At 45.6% G+C, this 17223-nt stretch overlaps 6 protein-coding genes and 1 non-coding gene across 7 annotated transcripts; 3 read left to right on the forward strand and 4 right to left on the reverse strand.

Annotated features, from left to right (window-relative positions):
• Positions 1–1550: 1550 nt before the first annotated feature.
• On the forward strand, positions 1551–2218 carry JR316_0011054 (uncharacterized protein; the record flags this gene model as incomplete). The annotated part of the gene is made up of 2 exons (XM_047896718.1): positions 1551–1982; positions 2048–2218. The coding sequence occupies 2 exons, from the start codon at positions 1551–1553 to the stop codon at positions 2216–2218; spliced, it is 603 nt and encodes a 200-aa protein (XP_047744763.1).
• A 2303-nt stretch (positions 2219–4521) lies between these two features.
• Positions 4522–6549, forward strand: JR316_0011055 (Cytochrome P450 monooxygenase; the record flags this gene model as incomplete). The annotated part of the gene is made up of 9 exons (XM_047896719.1): positions 4522–4794; positions 4848–4946; positions 5017–5122; positions 5174–5262; positions 5336–5629; positions 5694–5742; positions 5808–6224; positions 6287–6438; positions 6496–6549. 9 exons carry the CDS (start codon positions 4522–4524, stop codon positions 6547–6549), a joined length of 1533 nt encoding a protein of 510 aa, XP_047744764.1.
• Positions 6550–6834: 285 nt separating this feature from the next.
• On the reverse strand, positions 6835–7452 carry JR316_0011056 (uncharacterized protein; the record flags this gene model as incomplete). Its single annotated transcript, XM_047896720.1, has 3 exons — positions 6835–6964; positions 7022–7122; positions 7186–7452. 3 exons carry the CDS (start codon positions 7450–7452, stop codon positions 6835–6837), a joined length of 498 nt encoding a protein of 165 aa, XP_047744765.1.
• A 491-nt stretch (positions 7453–7943) lies between these two features.
• JR316_0011057 lies at positions 7944–8045 on the forward strand. The gene has a single exon. It is a non-coding gene; the product is annotated as a tRNA-Val (tRNA).
• An 808-nt stretch (positions 8046–8853) lies between these two features.
• Positions 8854–10070, reverse strand: JR316_0011058 (GTP-binding protein rhb1; the record flags this gene model as incomplete). Its single annotated transcript, XM_047896721.1, has 6 exons — positions 8854–8945; positions 9006–9097; positions 9396–9580; positions 9660–9767; positions 9832–9863; positions 10013–10070. The coding sequence occupies 6 exons, from the start codon at positions 10068–10070 to the stop codon at positions 8854–8856; spliced, it is 567 nt and encodes a 188-aa protein (XP_047744766.1).
• A 1414-nt stretch (positions 10071–11484) lies between these two features.
• JR316_0011059 (Meiotically up-regulated gene 137 protein) lies at positions 11485–14285 on the reverse strand (the record flags this gene model as incomplete). The annotated part of the gene is made up of 7 exons (XM_047896722.1): positions 11485–13123; positions 13164–13322; positions 13383–13490; positions 13551–13710; positions 13807–13958; positions 14026–14126; positions 14271–14285. The coding sequence occupies 7 exons, from the start codon at positions 14283–14285 to the stop codon at positions 11485–11487; spliced, it is 2334 nt and encodes a 777-aa protein (XP_047744767.1).
• A 939-nt stretch (positions 14286–15224) lies between these two features.
• Positions 15225–17137, reverse strand: JR316_0011060 (SWI/SNF and RSC complexes subunit ssr3; the record flags this gene model as incomplete). Its single annotated transcript, XM_047896723.1, has 9 exons — positions 15225–15275; positions 15333–15548; positions 15604–15843; positions 15896–16026; positions 16084–16222; positions 16273–16392; positions 16446–16592; positions 16679–16847; positions 16926–17137. The coding sequence occupies 9 exons, from the start codon at positions 17135–17137 to the stop codon at positions 15225–15227; spliced, it is 1425 nt and encodes a 474-aa protein (XP_047744768.1).
• Positions 17138–17223: the final 86 nt, after the last annotated feature.

Below are 17223 nucleotides of genomic sequence, written 5' to 3' on the forward strand. Positions count from 1 at the left end.
AAACCGTATATGCGAAGATAAGAGTGCTGGCCAAGGTGGAGACTCCTCCTTTGAATGTACATTCCTCGCCTCACTTCGCCAGTCACTGCGGTGTTTCTGTCGTAGTCCATGTGGAAGTTTCTGGACCCTTTCATCCGATGTATTCAAGGACTGTCGTCTTAGGTGCCGTCTGTATCAACCATGGGCAGGCGAAAATCACAGATTCATTAACGACATACACTTCAAAGTTTACACGCCAGCGCTGAAATGGAATCAAGCGGCGCGGTATCGAAATATTGGAGGATCATCAAATCCCCTCCGTAGCAACTGGACACTATCGATCCACAGCAAAATTATACTCTATGGTCTATGTTTCTTTTGGGGAAATGACATGGCACGCAAAGAACCAATGGCCCTTGGTGATTCGGATAAAATTCTGCTCACATACTTATTTGACTGCCTTCAAGAAAGGTAAATCGTTGAGAAAATTAAGGCCCATCTCATCATTTGGGTCTGCAGGGCTGTAAAAACTGTCAATTTCTGGCCTCAGACGTTGATGATACTCCGGTTCTCGAAAAAAAAAGTAAAAGAGATTGGCTGATTTCGTAACTGATACCGCGACAATTGCTAAAACTGCGCTGGATTCTACCTTGGATATCTTCGTCTTGGGAGGCTCAGACTCAAACTGGAACATATCAAATTTAGAACAAATAATAGCTTGGCAGTACACCACTGGGTAGTAGAATAAATCTCTCATCAGGACGGATTCATCGAGCGCCGTGCGTCTTTTTGCTTGTTCTATACCAAACTGTCCCAATGCACGCGGAGCACTTCCAGTAAACGGCACAGCGTGCAAAGTCCTTGTTAACCATGGTATGCTCTGAGCGAGGTTGGGAAGACTTTCATCAAAGGGACAATTAGAATATGTTCCATTATCGACGAGCCATTGTTGCGTAGTTCTTTAAGTTTGTTGACCAGTTGCTCGGCGCGATCAGTAAGATTCCCTTCATATTGGGCATATCTGCCTGTTTAAAACCACGGTCCCATGATTGTCGCAGGTCTGCGTGATCGTGAACGTGGTCGTGTATTAAAACTCTTTTATTCAAATATAATTACTATTTCCAAGGTGTTATATATGGGCACTGGGATATAGTGTACATGAGCCTATCCTACTCAAGGCGTCTAATTAAGTAACAAGAGAGACGACGTAACCCCAAAAATTACGCACGATCGGTTGCTGGCGCTTGTTGTCAATTGACGATACCATGGTGGGCCCTTGCGTAAGTTGCCCACGACCAAGTCAGGTTGGAAGAGACCAATGGTTCTGTTATGGCCACACATAAAATCCTAAAGTGGATGTAAAAACGAGCGCTTTAGTCGTAAATAAATAAACTCCGCATTGGCCTCAAGTATAGTTCGTAAAACCAAGGAAACCAAGTCACCACTCAAGGTCAAAGCGGGCACATCTTCCGAATGCATAAATAGCTGGCTGTGTTGTGAACTTTTTTTCCATTGCCCCGCAATCATATTCTCTCTAAATCCTTCCTACACTTGATCAACATTCTTCAGGCATGAAGACCTCTGATTTTTTTATCACTATAACTGACAAAAATAATGCTGCACAAGAGTACTTATCTCTCCCTGTCGGTTTGGATCCTAAGGCTCTTTTAAAACAAGTTAACCCCTGGGATGAGAAGGGAGAAATTCTCGCCTTAAAACTTGCATACACAACCAAAACCCATCCCAAACCAGAGCTTAAAATTTCAAACGCGACCAAAAGGATGATTTATTATGCCCAAAATCGACTCAGAGATGGTAAATTCTCTTTTGTTATTCAAGTGAGCGCAAACACTTCTTCATGTGCCGAGTTCCCGAAACTAATGTTGATTTTGATCATGTCACAGTGGCCAGGTTATGCGGATCATAAAATTTCATTCTCGAGGTCGGAGACACCCGAAAACATCATCTGGAAATGTGCAGATCAACTCCGTCAGTTCGTTCAGGTGAGAAGGTCAATCCATTTATAAAAGTATCTCTATTAAATGACTGTGATTTATTGATGATGAAGGGTAATACTCAACACAACGGCGGGGATCTAGCCTTCAGCATCCCCAAATACGGGATCCTTCCTATCGAAGTCTACTTCGGAGGCTTTGTAGTAAACGCGGGTCAAATCTGTCTCGCCATTTACTGTCCCAAAATCATGGAGGAAAAGCGGAAGAAGATTGCGAGTATGTAGCGTCAGTCAGAGTACTCAAGTATGAGTCCCCTGATGGACCGCCGTATTACTCATGGCGTAGAATCACACTTAGACGTCAACCATCCTTCAAGTCAAATCCTGTGTCATAATTTCTTTCATGGTTGTCTGAATGTATACCGTGCACAACTCTTTTAATATAGTACGCTGAATATATTTCACGGTTGTCTGATTTTGGTTGTATTCCATTTGAAAAACCTTTCCCCTCATTCTACATCAACAAAATGTGGACAGTTAAAAGTCAGTACTCAGTTTTGGCCCACATAATCCCTGATCTATAACCCACCGATTATGCATTGAACTTGATCCAACTCTCAATTTGGAACATTTGCATGGGAGTCTCAGTAATAGTGTCCTGACAATTTTCCGCGATCTGCGTGGTTTGTTTTGCGTAAGCGCCCAAACGCGGGTTCATTCACGCGGCATAAAAAATACAGCGCAGATCAAAACGGATTGTTTAAAACTTCTGAAAATTTTTACTTCTCGCATCGCCTATTTCCTATGACAGAAAAACTGAAAACGTCATCAAAAACCTCCTGCTGACGCCCTTGTTCAATATGTTGTCCCATGTAGTACAGGTCAGCATAACAACACAATGAAGATGATATTAGTGGCCTCTGTCCAATTAGTTTGGATGTAGATGTTTCGCCATTGATCTTCAACTGCTCTTCAACGAGGTCATTAGACACCTCCCCATGAGAAAAACAGCATGCGACGGACTCCTATATAGTTGTACGTGCGCGTGAGTACTAAAGTAGCCTTTATTCTCGCCTCTTTTTTGACACGTATCCTTGTTATTTTTTCAAAGTCGTATCATAAACTTAGATAATTTCGTTTTTACCTCCATTACGTTGGCAGAACCTTGAAATACACCCATAGTAATTGCAGACGGCGACCTGCGCCGCAGCAATGGAACGTGTCAGAGGTTTCGACAGGGATATCCGTGAACCTCCGAATGCATGTACCCCTCTCATTTTTATCCTCTAAAACCTTAAGACCTAGAAAGCAGGTGTACATGTACTGTCGCATTTATTGCCAATTGCACCAAAACTGCATCAAGTACCGCCTCAATTATGGCGCCGCTGAAAATCGAGGGACAATGACGGGACATTGTATTTTTAATCTCATCACAAAGCCACGGCTCAGTTTATTGATTGACTAAGGAGAAAATTCATACGTATACGGAATCGTAGCTGTTTATGAAAAAATGCTTCCCCAGATGATGCAATCAAGCTTACGTTTCTATGTTCTTGAGAGGGCTTTCAGCAGGAATTTTGTATTATGGTCTAAAATTAGCTTGTACTCAAAATAATCGCTTAAAGATTAACGTTACCACAACTATCAACGTAAAACTAGCACTTTTTTCTTTGCGACAGAATCCTTTTATTAATATGCTAAAACTACGGGTGAGCTGTAACGTTTCTTAATTTTTTCTGCTGTAAATTTACCCATTTTCACGTACAAAACCTGTATATACGAAGTTATTTATCGTTCGACTTTATACATGCATACATACATGATACGTCGGAATTTTTGCACCGCTTTAAGGTTCGGTTGTAGCCAAGCGTCTCCTCAAGTCACCCCGTCGGTTAGGTTTGATAGTGTTTCGAAAAGCAACACTGCGTGCCTCGGGATTCGCGGAACGAGAGTTGAATGAAGTACCCCCGAACGGACTCAACGAATGATGAGTACAGGCAGGATACTACTAGAGAATCAATATTGCCATCAAGTTTCCTAAAGAGAATCGATACATGTGGTAGTAGATTACTCCCCCAGACGCTGGAGTCGGTATCTACTTGATAACTGCCTTGCTTGGCAACCCATAAGTAGGTACTAAGCAATCATTGTCAGTCATCATGCCCCACAGTAAACCCGACAATTGCAAAGATATACTATAAGAAATCCGACAGGTAGTCTACAATTTCGCACTATCGCTTTCACTAAAGGTTGTACGTCCTCATGTTAATCGCTACCGTTCTGCTCTAAGTTTTACACTCTATTCAAAATGATGTCCGTATGTAACCGCACAAAAATTCATGGAAGTTACAATCGGAGGCTTGTGGTTGGCTAAAGCCACAAGGCAACATCCGGTTTCTACATATATTCGACAACCCCAAATAAGCGTTTCTTTCAGCAACATAAGTATGTGCCAATTCTCCGATGTAGGTCGATCGCCGAGAATGCCAGATGGCCGCCCACTTAGATCTCACCCCAAACGCTAGTCTGAGGGCTTATAAAAGAAACTTTTGTTTTTTTGTCTTCATCTTCAATCCTAACCCCTCACCATGGCGCTGAAGGAGGTTATTCTAGAGCTTCCCATCATACGCGTTCTCTCTTCCTCTCAGCAACTTAATGTTTTAGCCTCAGTGACCTCTGTTGGCCTGATACTGGTGTCATATGTGGTCTACAACTCCATAACGTCTTCGAAGCCAGGCTCAATTCGCCGACTTGGAGGATTCCCTGTCTTCACAGCTTGGACCTTCTTCACCAAAAGATACGATTTCGTCCGAAGCAACTTCAGTGGTTCCGATCCTCACTTCAAGTTTAAGGTCCTTCACGTAAGTGAACTTTCTTTTCTGCGTGGCATGCCTATAAATACATCCAATTTAAGCACGACGTCGTTGCGTTCCGTGGCGAAGAAGCCCGAAAGACTTTCTTCGATACAAAAAGTTTAGATTTTATTGAAGGGTATAAGATCCTTATGGGAGCCGTAAGCATACGCCGCCTCCTTCCCAAATGTCTGGTGTTAATGTATCGGCCATCATATTATGCGTTACCAGGCGCCGAGCTTAAAAGATATTCAAGTGGAGGAAAATACACAAGGAGACGTGTCATGGTTCAACAAGCAAATTGCAATCCTTCTGAACAAGAACAGGCTGACCGATGGTGGGTAGGCTATCCTTGACTACTTGGTCATAACCATTAACGTACTTTCAGCCCTACCTTTTTTGCTCAATGACGTTAACAACCGTATGGAATCTTGGGGCAAGAGCGCCAGGATTGACCCTTTCAAGCACATCTATGATGTACGTACTCATTCTCTCCGTTTAAGTCACGACGTGTCCAATGACACGATCACTGTTCATCTTCTCTGTCTAGCTTGTGTTCCAAATGACTGTCCGAATGGCATCGTGTGATGAGCTAGCCAAAGACGTGAAGACCATCTCTGAGCTCCAAAGTCTGTATTGGACACTAGAAAAAAGTGCTACCCCTACAGCCCTTTTGTTGCCTTGGTTCCCTAGTCCGGCAAAAAAGAGAAAGGAAGTTGCGACTAAGGAGCTATTTATGAAGCTTTATGGATTTGTCGAGGCCCGCAGACATGCAACCGTCCCCTCCACGGATGCTATCGATGTGCTGCTAGGCCAGGGAATGGACACCCCAAATATTGTCCAGGTACGCCCTATTACCTGTCTGGCCTATTTCGAAGAACATTTTTACTGATGTCGAGTACTTCCAGTTCGTTCTTAGTGTCATCTTCGCCGGAGTTATCAATACAGGTATTAACTGTGAGTACAAAACCATTGGTATATACCAACGAAGAAGTTGTTTTGATTTCGTCGTCTTCCTCAAGCTTGCTGGGCAATTGTGTACCTTGCTTCCCATCCTGAGTGGAAGGCTAAAGTCAAGGCTGAGATTAATTCTTTAATCGAGAAACACACCAACACTGTGTCCACCGAGCCCCTTCATAAGCGCCTTGCTGCCATCCCCATCTCCGCGTGGGACGATGAGCTGCCGGTACTGGAACTTGTCATCCGTGAAACTCTCCGACTTGCTATTTCTGGAACTGCCCTTCGCCGAAATTTGATTGAAGAGCTTACTATCGCTAATGGTCAAGTCAAGAAAGGAGATTTCGTCGCATATTCTCTTGCCGATGTTCACTTGAACCCAGACATCTACGAACAACCCGAGAAGTTCGACCCTTCTCGCTTCGAAGCAGGCCGAGAGGAAGACAAGAAAGGAACGTTCTCATTCCTCGGATGGGGTGCCGGTGCGTTTCAAGTTTTGTTTAAGATGGATGACAAGTGTGTATTTACTTGTGTGCATCCACAGGTCGTCACCCCTGCTCCGGAATGAAGATTGCCAAACTCGAAATCAAAGTCATCATGGCTATGATGCTTGCCGGATTTGACTTCGATATCGTCGACAAGAATGGCAAACCTTTGAAGGAACTCCCACAACCCGACCGGAACGATATTCATCAGGTAAAAACCCTTAGTCTGGTTGTTGCGTTCATGTTTACTGACGAGTTCTATTTATAGGCCAGGCCCCTAGGGGAGCCATGCTTCCTTCAGGTCGAGCGTATCGCTGAGTAATTTTGTAACATTATGCATTATATACCTACCCCTCTGTTTTGTACATGGTTAATGTCTACTGCTTAGTTTTATTTGCCTATAGAGGTGTGGCGCACATATGTTACAGGCCTGGGCGCTTGATGATTCAATCAAAGGCGGTTCCCCCGCATCGGCACATCCGGATTCCAATGGGACAGGATCTGCAGATTTGCGTGATCAGAGTATTAATTATGCAGCAGCATTGAGTAATGCATTACATGTAAACACCAACAGTAGTCGTGTAAGTTTAGCTATGTCGGGGATCCATTATGCGGTGTTTGAACTTGTGGCAGGTCCCTGAGTGGAGACCTGGTTCAATGCCATTACCCTTCTACCGTCAAAGAAACCACGAAATGGGGATGGCGGGGGTTTTGGTACATCGGGGTCTTGAGCGATGCTGGAAAGTGTGTCTAACAGTCAGACGAGCCATCTCACGGATATGATTCGGACGCACACAACGTTCACAGATGCAGTGACCTGTCTCGAAACGGAGACATCTCTGATCTTGATATTCTCGAAGATAGTAGCGTTGTAGAATACGCCCACAGATCCAGCCTGCATGACGATGGCGGTATTTGAGTACCATGGATAGTGAGCGATTGATTATGAAAGGCGTACATCGAATGGTTGATCAGGATCAGTAGGGGCCTGAACAGCACCCAAAAAGTTGACATCCGCAGAAACCTCGCGGAACTTCTCCGCCTGTAACTGGCCAACGTAGTCTGCGCGAGAGATCTGCTTGCCGTTAAATGTAATCACCGCTTTGTCTGACAAGAAGCCATCGAGAGCGCTTGTGAGATCCGCGTTGGTCTTTGCTTGGAAGATACTGGTGATGTGTTGCTCAGTCCATTCAGTGAGGGTAGGGAGGACAATTGCAGTTGACATGGTATGCTTCTAGTTGATGTGTAATGTGAATTCGATGGGGGTGGTAATGAAAGGTCTTGAAAGGCCTCGTCATATTTATACTTCGCTACAGGTGCTTATAGTACGATGTGTATCATTATGCAGCGTCAGTAAATCTATCTTTAATTCAGGAGATGAATGCGAAAACGACATCAGCGGAGAAGCTGACGCCCACTGTCCTGCTTATTTGACACGAATCCTACTCCATCGGAGATATATTATTACAGACTTTAGTCTTTAATTTCTCTCCGACGCAAGAGCCGAGAGGATCGAGTTTCCTGCGTTCCAAAGCAAAGTAAGAATCGAAGCTTATAGAGGTATCGCTAATGGTTGCGGAAGGGTAACTGCGTCCAACTCTAAACGTTCCATCTCACTAAGTTTGGGCGCTAAATCCTTTAAGCGCTTTAGTGGCCAGAACTGTTTGCTCGGATGTGGCCCAGGTCCGGAATGTAATCTACACCGACAGGAGTATCGGTTCAATGGTCTAGTGGTTATGATTTCTGTCTCACATTGAGATTTGCTGAAACTTGTCTTCAGTGCACAGAAGGTCTCCAGTTCGATCCTGGATTGAACCAATTTTTGCACCTTTGTCGTTAGTCTTCTTTACTCTTTACAGGTGACCATTTGACAGATTCATCATGTGTGTGGCCTTGACCGCCTTGCGGCGACCGTTCGAAGAACTCTTGATTTGTTCTGGTCCCATTGCAGAACAGCTCTAGTCCCTCTGGTTTTAGACTTCCCAAGTTCCGCTTCTCTCGCGCTCGGGGTCCGTCACGAGATATCCCAGTACTTCTCCGCAGCTAGCCCCACTTCATTCCAGAGAATGTAAACGGGGGCTTCTGTGCGGACAATTCTAACAATAGCCGCGAACCGTATGCGAAAATAAAAAGGCCTACAATAAATAAATGGCTGTGATAAAACACCTTGTTTATTCCAGGGAGTCTGGATCGCTACACATTTAGCTAAATTTCAAGATTTGGTACACAAACACGAGAACGAAGTAAAGTCTCTACTAAACTAGCAGACAGCACTTCAAGAAGTCCGGAGGTCAACCAGAGAAGGTCGGCCAGAAAATAAATAAATCAAAAACACGTTTCGAGTGGCAAGGCGGGGTGGAAGAAAAGGCGAGAAATGGAATAGAAAGAACACAGGTAAGAAGGTCAACGGCACATGTGGGTTAGATATGTAAGTAGTAATGTTGGCATTCGAAGCAATCAAACAAACAAGGGGATCAAGACGCGCAGGAGATAGTACAGAAGGAGTAAAGTTCAACAGAGAAAAAAAAAGATAGGGGTTATAAGGAGCACCAACGAAAAAAAGATAAAGAAACAAGGTGGAAAGAAAGAGATATACGGGCGCAGTTGGTCTGAGTAAGATGATATCCTACATGACAACGCAGGATTTGGCTTGAGGCTCGCTTTGGTGGGGAGCTTGCATCCGTTCGATTTCTTGTAAGCAAAGTTCGAAGACTTTGCCTGGAAAGAGGATAGGGGCGTGAGTTAAAGCCGGAAGGGTGTTGTTAAAAATACACCTACCGACGTTGATGTTATTCTTAGCACTCGTTTCAATCCAAGCGCAATCAATTTGCTTGGCCAAGGTTTCGACGTCTTTAGAGTCAACTTGACGCCTGTGAGAAACAGATATATCAGTAGTTGTTGAACAACTTGCACTGCCGTTTAGGCGTGCTGCTTGGAACAGAGTCAGAGATTGAAGCAAGTCAAATAAATCGACTACATTCTTCAATGCAGAAAATGCAAAAGGACTAGGAACTTCTCGGTCTTGCACTCGGTGTAACTGTGTCTGTCAAGTACACGAAGCGGAATCCAGAAAGAACACGTAGTTTTTGCAATTTTTGTCGAAGAATATTGAATCTCTGCCATACCAGCGGCCCGTTAAACAGTGCTGTCAAAAAATGGAGTACTGACGATATCGACAAGTCACTCTTTGATCCAACTATGACACAAGGAACCTTGGAGACACCGCAGAAGTCCACGATTTTGTCGTAGACGATTTGGATCATGTTGAATGAATTCCGCGATGTGATGGAGTAAACAAGTACGTAGCCGTGTATCCCAATGGCGTATTGTGCGTTGATTGGAGAGTATTCATCCTACGTCGGAAAAATGCGAAAAGAACCGAAGCAATTGATGATAAGATTACGCAATTGAATGGTCCTGAAAACGACGCACCTGTCCAGCAGTGTCGATAATGTGGCAATCGTACTCTACTCCCTTGTATACGACGCTCTTGGCAAAAGTGGATTCGATGGTGGGGTAGTAGGAATCTTGGAAGTGGTTCTAGGTAATGGATTTGTCTGAGTACGTCCCCCTTTCGACTCGAACATCGCACAGCGAAGCATACCTCGATGAATTGCTTCACAAGAGAAGATTTTCCTGATCAACACCATAACTATTTGTCAGTACAAACGCAAGAGAACGTTATGATGCAGAAAGTGTCAGCAGAGAGATCAACAGAAGCCTCGTTATTTCCTTGTCAAGACCGACATAAAGACAGAAGTCCATATAATCTAGACCGAGCTCACCTACAGACCGAGATCCCAGCACTGCAATTTTTCGCTTCTTCAGAGGGTTTCCAGACATATTGTGCGCCCAATAACGACCTCTTTGTGAGCTGGAGATGGGGGAGCAAAAGAGAGGAAGAGTTGCAGGGGTGAGTGCTCAGTGGAGAAAGGTGGGCCGGCCTTTTGCATGTCACCCAGTGACATGTATTACATAACTCTTGATGCTCAAAATTGAAATGTGCGTTTTTCAAATGCTTTTTGCTTTGTACTGGTTTCTTCAAACTGACACCTTGTTCTGAGCTCCCTGACACTATAAAAAAGCTGTTCCAACATATTCGTCAACTATTTGGTCACCGTAGACTGTGGCACCTTCTTGAAAATTTCCTCGAAAAGTTACAACACTTGATACCGATCGCGGTCTATCAATCTGCCTTGCATTTCATGCAGTTTTCAAGAATTTTCCATGCCCACCTCGTCCCGAGTGTTCCATACTAGCAAGAACCGACCGTACATGTACATCAGCACAGCTACATATCGTCCAAATCCTTATGGATCAAGCCAATTCTTAACAACGCGTCCAACAAGATACTGTTAATAATCTCAGCCTCTAATCGAACTTTTACTCAAGCTCTAGTTCCAAGAAAAGCACACTATCTTTCATGGCGTAATGCCTCCTTCGACGACTATCATTCTATCAAGCAGAAGCTCTATTAAAACCATCCCTATATATACCGTGTCCTTATCTTCTTCCTATTTAGAACCGAAATGGACAAGGAACAGGCCCACCCGAAATCATAACGCGTCCGGTTACCATGCTCATGGTGTCATGCGTCATTCTCCGCGAAATATTCTGATGTCGAATTATCAATAGAGGGTAAGAGTTGCGTTGAAATCGAACAATTGAAGGTGAGGGTGGCGGTATCGAGGGAAAAAGCAGCTCAACCCCGCCGAAAGTGGGGTACCGAGGTAACGATAAGACCCACAATCTTGAGAATTCACGTATATAGCAAACGACACACGACTATAGCTCATCATTGAATACTGTCTCATCGCAGTCTTATCTCATTGATATCATTGAGAACAGCAGGCTTTGGAGTCTGGACTAGACAAATTCGTGCTGCATAACAAACTAACTAACAGTACACAATACTACAATGGAACAACAGCTATCTGTAACTCGGACAGCTGAACGTCTACACTACTAGTAACTAGATGGATTGCACGGAATGATGACCGATAAAGCCGATCTATGTTTAAGAAGAATTCTTCCAACCCCTCGTCACAATAAATAGACCTCATAGCAATCAGGAAACCAAAAAAGGACGAGAGAAAAGTGGGGGATGGAATAAAATGAAACAGAGTGAGGAAGCGTCCGGGGAGTACTATACATTACCAAGCAAAAAAGAAAGGGAAGATTATACATTGGCAAGAAGAATTTGAAAAGGAGATTGAGATGATTGGCTTGGCTGGCTAGTGAAGGATCGAAAGAGGCCCTAACCGTGGAATTCGAGGCAGTTACTGCACATTCCCTTCGGTTTGAAAGGGTTCTGTCTGAATTGCTCGCACTGCGCAGCACCACCAACACCCTCGAGCTCAATCGCGCTCTCAAACGGCGACCTATCATACCCATGCCCGCTTACAGACGATGCAGGCGTCGTCAATGTGGAAGCCGATCCATTCAGCGTGTGGCTTGCAGCAGCACCAGGCGCCTTCCGTTCCGGAATAGGCGGACCTGTAGCGGGCACCTGGCTTATCGCACGTCGCGGAGGTGGCGGTGGGGGTATTTTCTTGGTCGGCGTCGTCGTGCCCGTTGACACACTCCCGCTACCGTACACATTGCTCGCGCTCCCTCCTCCGCCCCCTAGCCCACCTGAAGTGGGGCTCGGAGCTTCACTCATGGAGCGGTTAATCAACGGCTGTTGCGCGGGGTCCAACGACCGCAACATATTCCTGCGCGCTTGCGAGAGCATCGAGGGCGTTGAGAAAGAGGGCAAAGTGCTACTGTTCTGCTGCTGCTGTGTTTGGGGCTGTTGGGGCTGCTGAGGAGGCTTCGGCGGGCCCCAGTTGTCGTCGCCATTGTCATCAGGGAACGCCACCCGCTGCCGAGTACTGACTGGCTGTATCCGTTTGGTGTCCTCGTCGTCGGCCTCGTCTGCCATGCTCCCTGTGAAGCTCGCCTTGTCGTCAAATCCACCGTAAAAGATAGGGCTGCGGTTCACCGCCATCGGCGTAGCGCGGATGATCTGCTCCTCATCAGCATCGCTCGTCATATAATGGTCATGGTCATGGTCGTGTCGGTAGTCGCCGTCAAAATCGCTGTCGTCTTGGTCGTAACCTGGGCCTGGGTGAATGACCCGTGGAGGCTTCCCAGGAGGGAACATCGACTTGTTGGACCCCACGACTTCCGTGTAAGATGTTGGAAATAGGCCTCGGTGCCCGTTAACCTCGCCCATCCACCAGTCATCCAAAACTTCATGAACAACAATGATGTCATTGCCGGCCTTGAAACTCAACTCGTCTGACGAGCCAGAAAAGTCGTATAGTGCACGCACAACCTTCTGGCCTTGAGCCGATGGTGGTTTGAGAATCTTGGGCGTAGCAGTGGTCGTTCCTGAGAGACTTTCTTTTGATTTGTTCTTGGAGCTTTTGCGACCAAGGGAACGGAAACTGGAAGATTTGTGGAGAGTACCATTTTCAGTGGCTCCAGGGTGCTGGTCGTCGTCGAGTGTAGTAAATGAGTCGGTGTCTTTGCTCTTCTTGTTCTTGCTTCCCGTGACAGATTCGACAGCGCTGGATGCCCAACCTGTGACGCTCTTCCGTCGTGGTCTATTATCGTCCTTCTCTTTTTCCTTGTCTTTGTCTTCTGACGAGCCTTTCGTCGTCGCCGAGCTACTTGCACGCTTCCTTGAAAGCCTCGAAGCTGGCCTTGAAGGAGGCTTACTCGCAGTAGATCCAGCTCTGGAGTGTCTGCCAGAAATAGGACCAGGAGTGGTAGGTCGATCGTCCTCGGACGAATCAGAAGGTGAAGAGTAGGTCCTTCCCTGCCCATTCACACGCGAAGGATATTGGCTATCCCTATTGAATGATCCAGAAGACTTTGACGCAGAACTAGAACCACTCATGTAAATTACCCTGTAATGACAAAATCACAAGAAGTAGCCAGGCTACATACCGTTCCGGCCAATCCGCTTTGACATCCTTCAACACGTCAAGATAAGATTGGATGTAAGTTGTCTCCAAGTCAAGCAGCGTGCCCAGTTCGCGATATTGGTTGTGCTCATTCTCCTGGATAGCATGCATATGCGCGCGCAGATCCTCCGCGGCTTCATCGCTGTTGATGCATTACAATTAGGTTCATAATCGACGCAACATTGGGATTGGCATGACGTACTAGCGTTGCCTGGCGCGCTCCAATTCATCTTCGGCCTCTCGCCGATCCTTGTCCTTCCTGCTCGATTGCGCTTTCTCAAATTTGACCGTGGCCGAGTCGTAAATTACCCTGGGGAGCGCGATTGGCATAAGCAGCTGAGTCATAGAGTAGGGTCCATGCAAAACTCACTTTCTATTCTCAAGCTTTTTTTTGACCGCTTCGTACTCCTTAATCTGATCCTTAAATTTTTCCAGCGTTCCCATGAAAGTATCCTTGAATGTCAATGCATAAGCCTCCTGCAGCGTTGCGATTTTAGAATGTGCGCGTCCTAATTTAACCAATGCAGACCCTATAAATATAAAACGTTAAATGAAAGATGAGAAACACGAGAACGCTATAATGAGCACCGGTTCGCTGGCACGACAGAATGATTCATGAGACATACCGAAAGTAGAATCATCACCAAATTCTTCACCATGGACAATCATAGTGATCCCCAAGATATCGATGGGAAGCATTTTCTCGACCTCGTCAAGAGATGCATTGGCCTTCTTCTTGGAAAGGGAGTGATGATACGTTCCAGACGCAACAATCAACCTGATGGTGTTCAAATGAATCAGAAAGGGGTCGAAAGCTGGCGAAACGAGCTCAACCAAAGGCGTACCTTTGAATACCCTCCCTCCGCAATTCAATATCCTTCTCCAGCTCCTTGAACTCCTCGTTAACAGCAGGCTTTTCCTTTGACGAAATCACCTCCCCAGCCCACTATATTTCCGAGCAAAGTGGCGTGATTAGCAAAACCAACATGATATGTCTGAGCTACAAGCATTCACCTGGCGTAAGCGTCCTAACTGGTATTCAAACAGAACTGTGTAAGTAGCTGAAATTTCAGAACGAAGCTCGACGTACCGATTTGCTGGCCATCCTGTGGTCGTAAGCGTAAAGAGATTGCACAAGCCGTTACTTGAACATGGCTCTATATGAATTTGACGGATGATGCCGCTCGATCATTATTGTCCATATTTGGGATTCCCCGAAATTAGTTTGACAGTTAAATGTCAGGTTTTTGCACAAATATTTAAAATTTGTCAGAATGGCCTTAATAATATGGAGGATTTGTAGGATTATTCAAAATACATTTGCCACTCAACGATCGTCTCCTTGTTTTTATTTTATTGAAGTACAAAAGGACAATTCGCTGCCATGGTACCACTTTCTTTGAATCACCCTTGTTTTACTTTTGTTTGATAAAACCAGATTTCCAGCAACTTGCCACAAACTGCGGACGCGTAATGACATCGCCGAGCGCCCGAGAGATAATGTTGATGATGAGAAAAAGTCGAGAACAATGATGAATGGGAGACTGCAGGAGGTTTTGTTCAATCGCGTAGATAACTTCGGGCATGCGCGCCTAACGTCCTTGCGGTACATGGCAATAAAGATGTCAAAGCGCATTCGTTTGTGGGTCGCTTCTGCGTCGCTGAGGACAAATCTAATATCACATCACTATGCCCACCTATTTTTTTGTTGCGCACCAGGTTATGAGACCAGAAATACGATGGAAATTCTCGAGAATCGCGGGGGGCGGACTATGTCTTGGCTGACAACCCTCTTTAACTATTCTGATTGCAAGCAAATTACCGCGTTAGCGAATGATAACGATTAATAACCCCTGTCATAGAACCGACACTCACCGTGACAATCATTTACACCTCCAAACGCCTCAAGTCCCTCAATTAACAGGCAGTGCAAGTTAAAAAATGGAAGAAACTGCTACCATGGAATTACAATATAACAATTACAACGATATAAAAGATCTCGATAGGAAAGCAAACAAGAAAAAAATCAGAAAGAAGTGACGCATTACGCCATCCCTTTCGCAGCTAGACGAACACCCTCCTGGATCGCAACAGCCTGTACAAGGTCACACGTAAGTATCGACCACAAGACAAAACCAAAGCTACGACGCACCTCTTCGACCCAAGGCAACTGGAAAAACTCGCTCCTCTTCAGCTCCTCCTGCCTGAGCGTCATACCCTCTGTTGGCCCACTGCCCAAAATGCTCTCCAGATCGCGCGACTGCGACTCGAGCCAGGTCTGTATAAACTGAGCAGGGTCATTTGCAAAGCTCTCCAAGAACGTGCGCTTCATGTGAGAGTTGTGCAGCGACTGCGCTAGGAGTGCAATCTAACGCCCAAGTCAGCATTTCAAAGAACTGGAGAAAAGGGGGAATGTGGTGCACCTCTTCGTCGATCTTCAAGAGTGCCTGTGCTGACTCTTTGCTTGTGCTGACTGTCACAGCCATCTTGTTCTTGAGCGCGGTGTCTTCCATCTTGATCTCCACATCCCACGCTGACGTCCGCTCAGGTGGCTGGATAGTGGGGTTGACTGTGTAGTGCAGTATGATAGGGTCGGCAGCTGTCAGGTAGCGGTTTACGACGTCAGGGATTTTGTGGAATGGCATTGTCTCGCCGCCGAATATCTATGTGGACGGCTCAGCGTGTGGTATACCAGAAGAAACATAGTTAACGTACCGGTCGTAGTTTGTCGTCTGCCTTTATGATACGCCTGTCCACTTTGTCTTGCAGCCCTTGTACTTTTATGTAATTCCAAAGATTTTGAATAACGCCCATACGGCTATCCTCCTTGACAGCCAAAACATTACCTGCAATAAGATTCAATCAATTACCCATAAGTTCCAGGATATATAATAGAAACGTACTGAGCTCTGGCAACACCTTGTACTGTTCTGGGAAGTGCTCGAGGTACATAACTACTCGAATTTTAGTGGGAGAATCGCCAGTTCGCCGAATCGTGAATCCGTCGAGAGCAGGATTGTGGTTCCCATGCGCCCGAGGCCACTGCACGCAGAGTCGGCAAATGAGCAATACGAACCAAAAAACTGACATACCTCAACAATGTTTCCCTCAGGATACACATTGGTGTCGCGGTCCAATTCCACAACCATTCGCTTAATCAACGTCGAGAACTTGCGTGGTGGTGTTTTATCTTTATGTCTCTGATTCGGTACCTGGGACATAACATGTTTAAGCATGCCAACGAAGATAGTTATGACACACGTACCTCCAGAAGTCTCCCTTCAATCTTGAATGACCATGCGGGGATGCCCTCCCCAGTCTCAAAGTTTGGAGCAACTTGGGGCTCACCCATATTCTGCCACTGTTGTCCAGACACAGTATGGCTCATGAATATACGCAGCGTCCGTGTCGTCTGCAATGAAATACAGAGCATCCCATCCATCCTGGTCAGCATTTGGGTCATCCACACCAGCGCAGCGCCGGCGACTGAAGACTCACCGTGGGCGTCCGAGCAAGCGCATCCTGAACCTCCATCCTCTTCCTCGTAATCGTCCAGTCCAACTTCCGCTCCATATTCAATAGGTCCTGGTACATCTGCGAGTCCTGGGCAAACTCTGGGTTCTGGAGAATAACATTTGGGATAGACTTGTCGAGCAGCTTTCGCTTCCTACAATAACAAAAAGTCAAGTGCCATAGGTGTAAGTAATTGGAAGGCATATATTCTGTTGTACGATGGGAGACTTACTTTATAGATTTTGGACCTTCCATGACTTCCTTGTCTTCGTCGCGACCTTCAAGTTTCGCGTCGGCAACAAGATTTGAGATGAACGGAGTGACGAAACAGGTCACAAAAGATCCAAACTGTGTCACGTCACGTAGTTGGTGACTGTGTATGTGGATCACATGATTGCGACGCGCCCGAGACACGCAAGTCGAAATGTCCTGATTTTCATTCATGCATTACGAGTACACTCTGGAATTGTATGGATATCTCTGTATGTACGCTAGTTTTTCCATACATATTTTAAATATCTACCAATCTA

The sequence above is a fragment of the Psilocybe cubensis genome, chromosome 10 (assembly GCF_017499595.1).
Source record: "Psilocybe cubensis strain MGC-MH-2018 chromosome 10, whole genome shotgun sequence".
NCBI classification, from domain to species: Eukaryota; Fungi; Basidiomycota; class Agaricomycetes; order Agaricales; family Agrocybaceae; genus Psilocybe; species Psilocybe cubensis.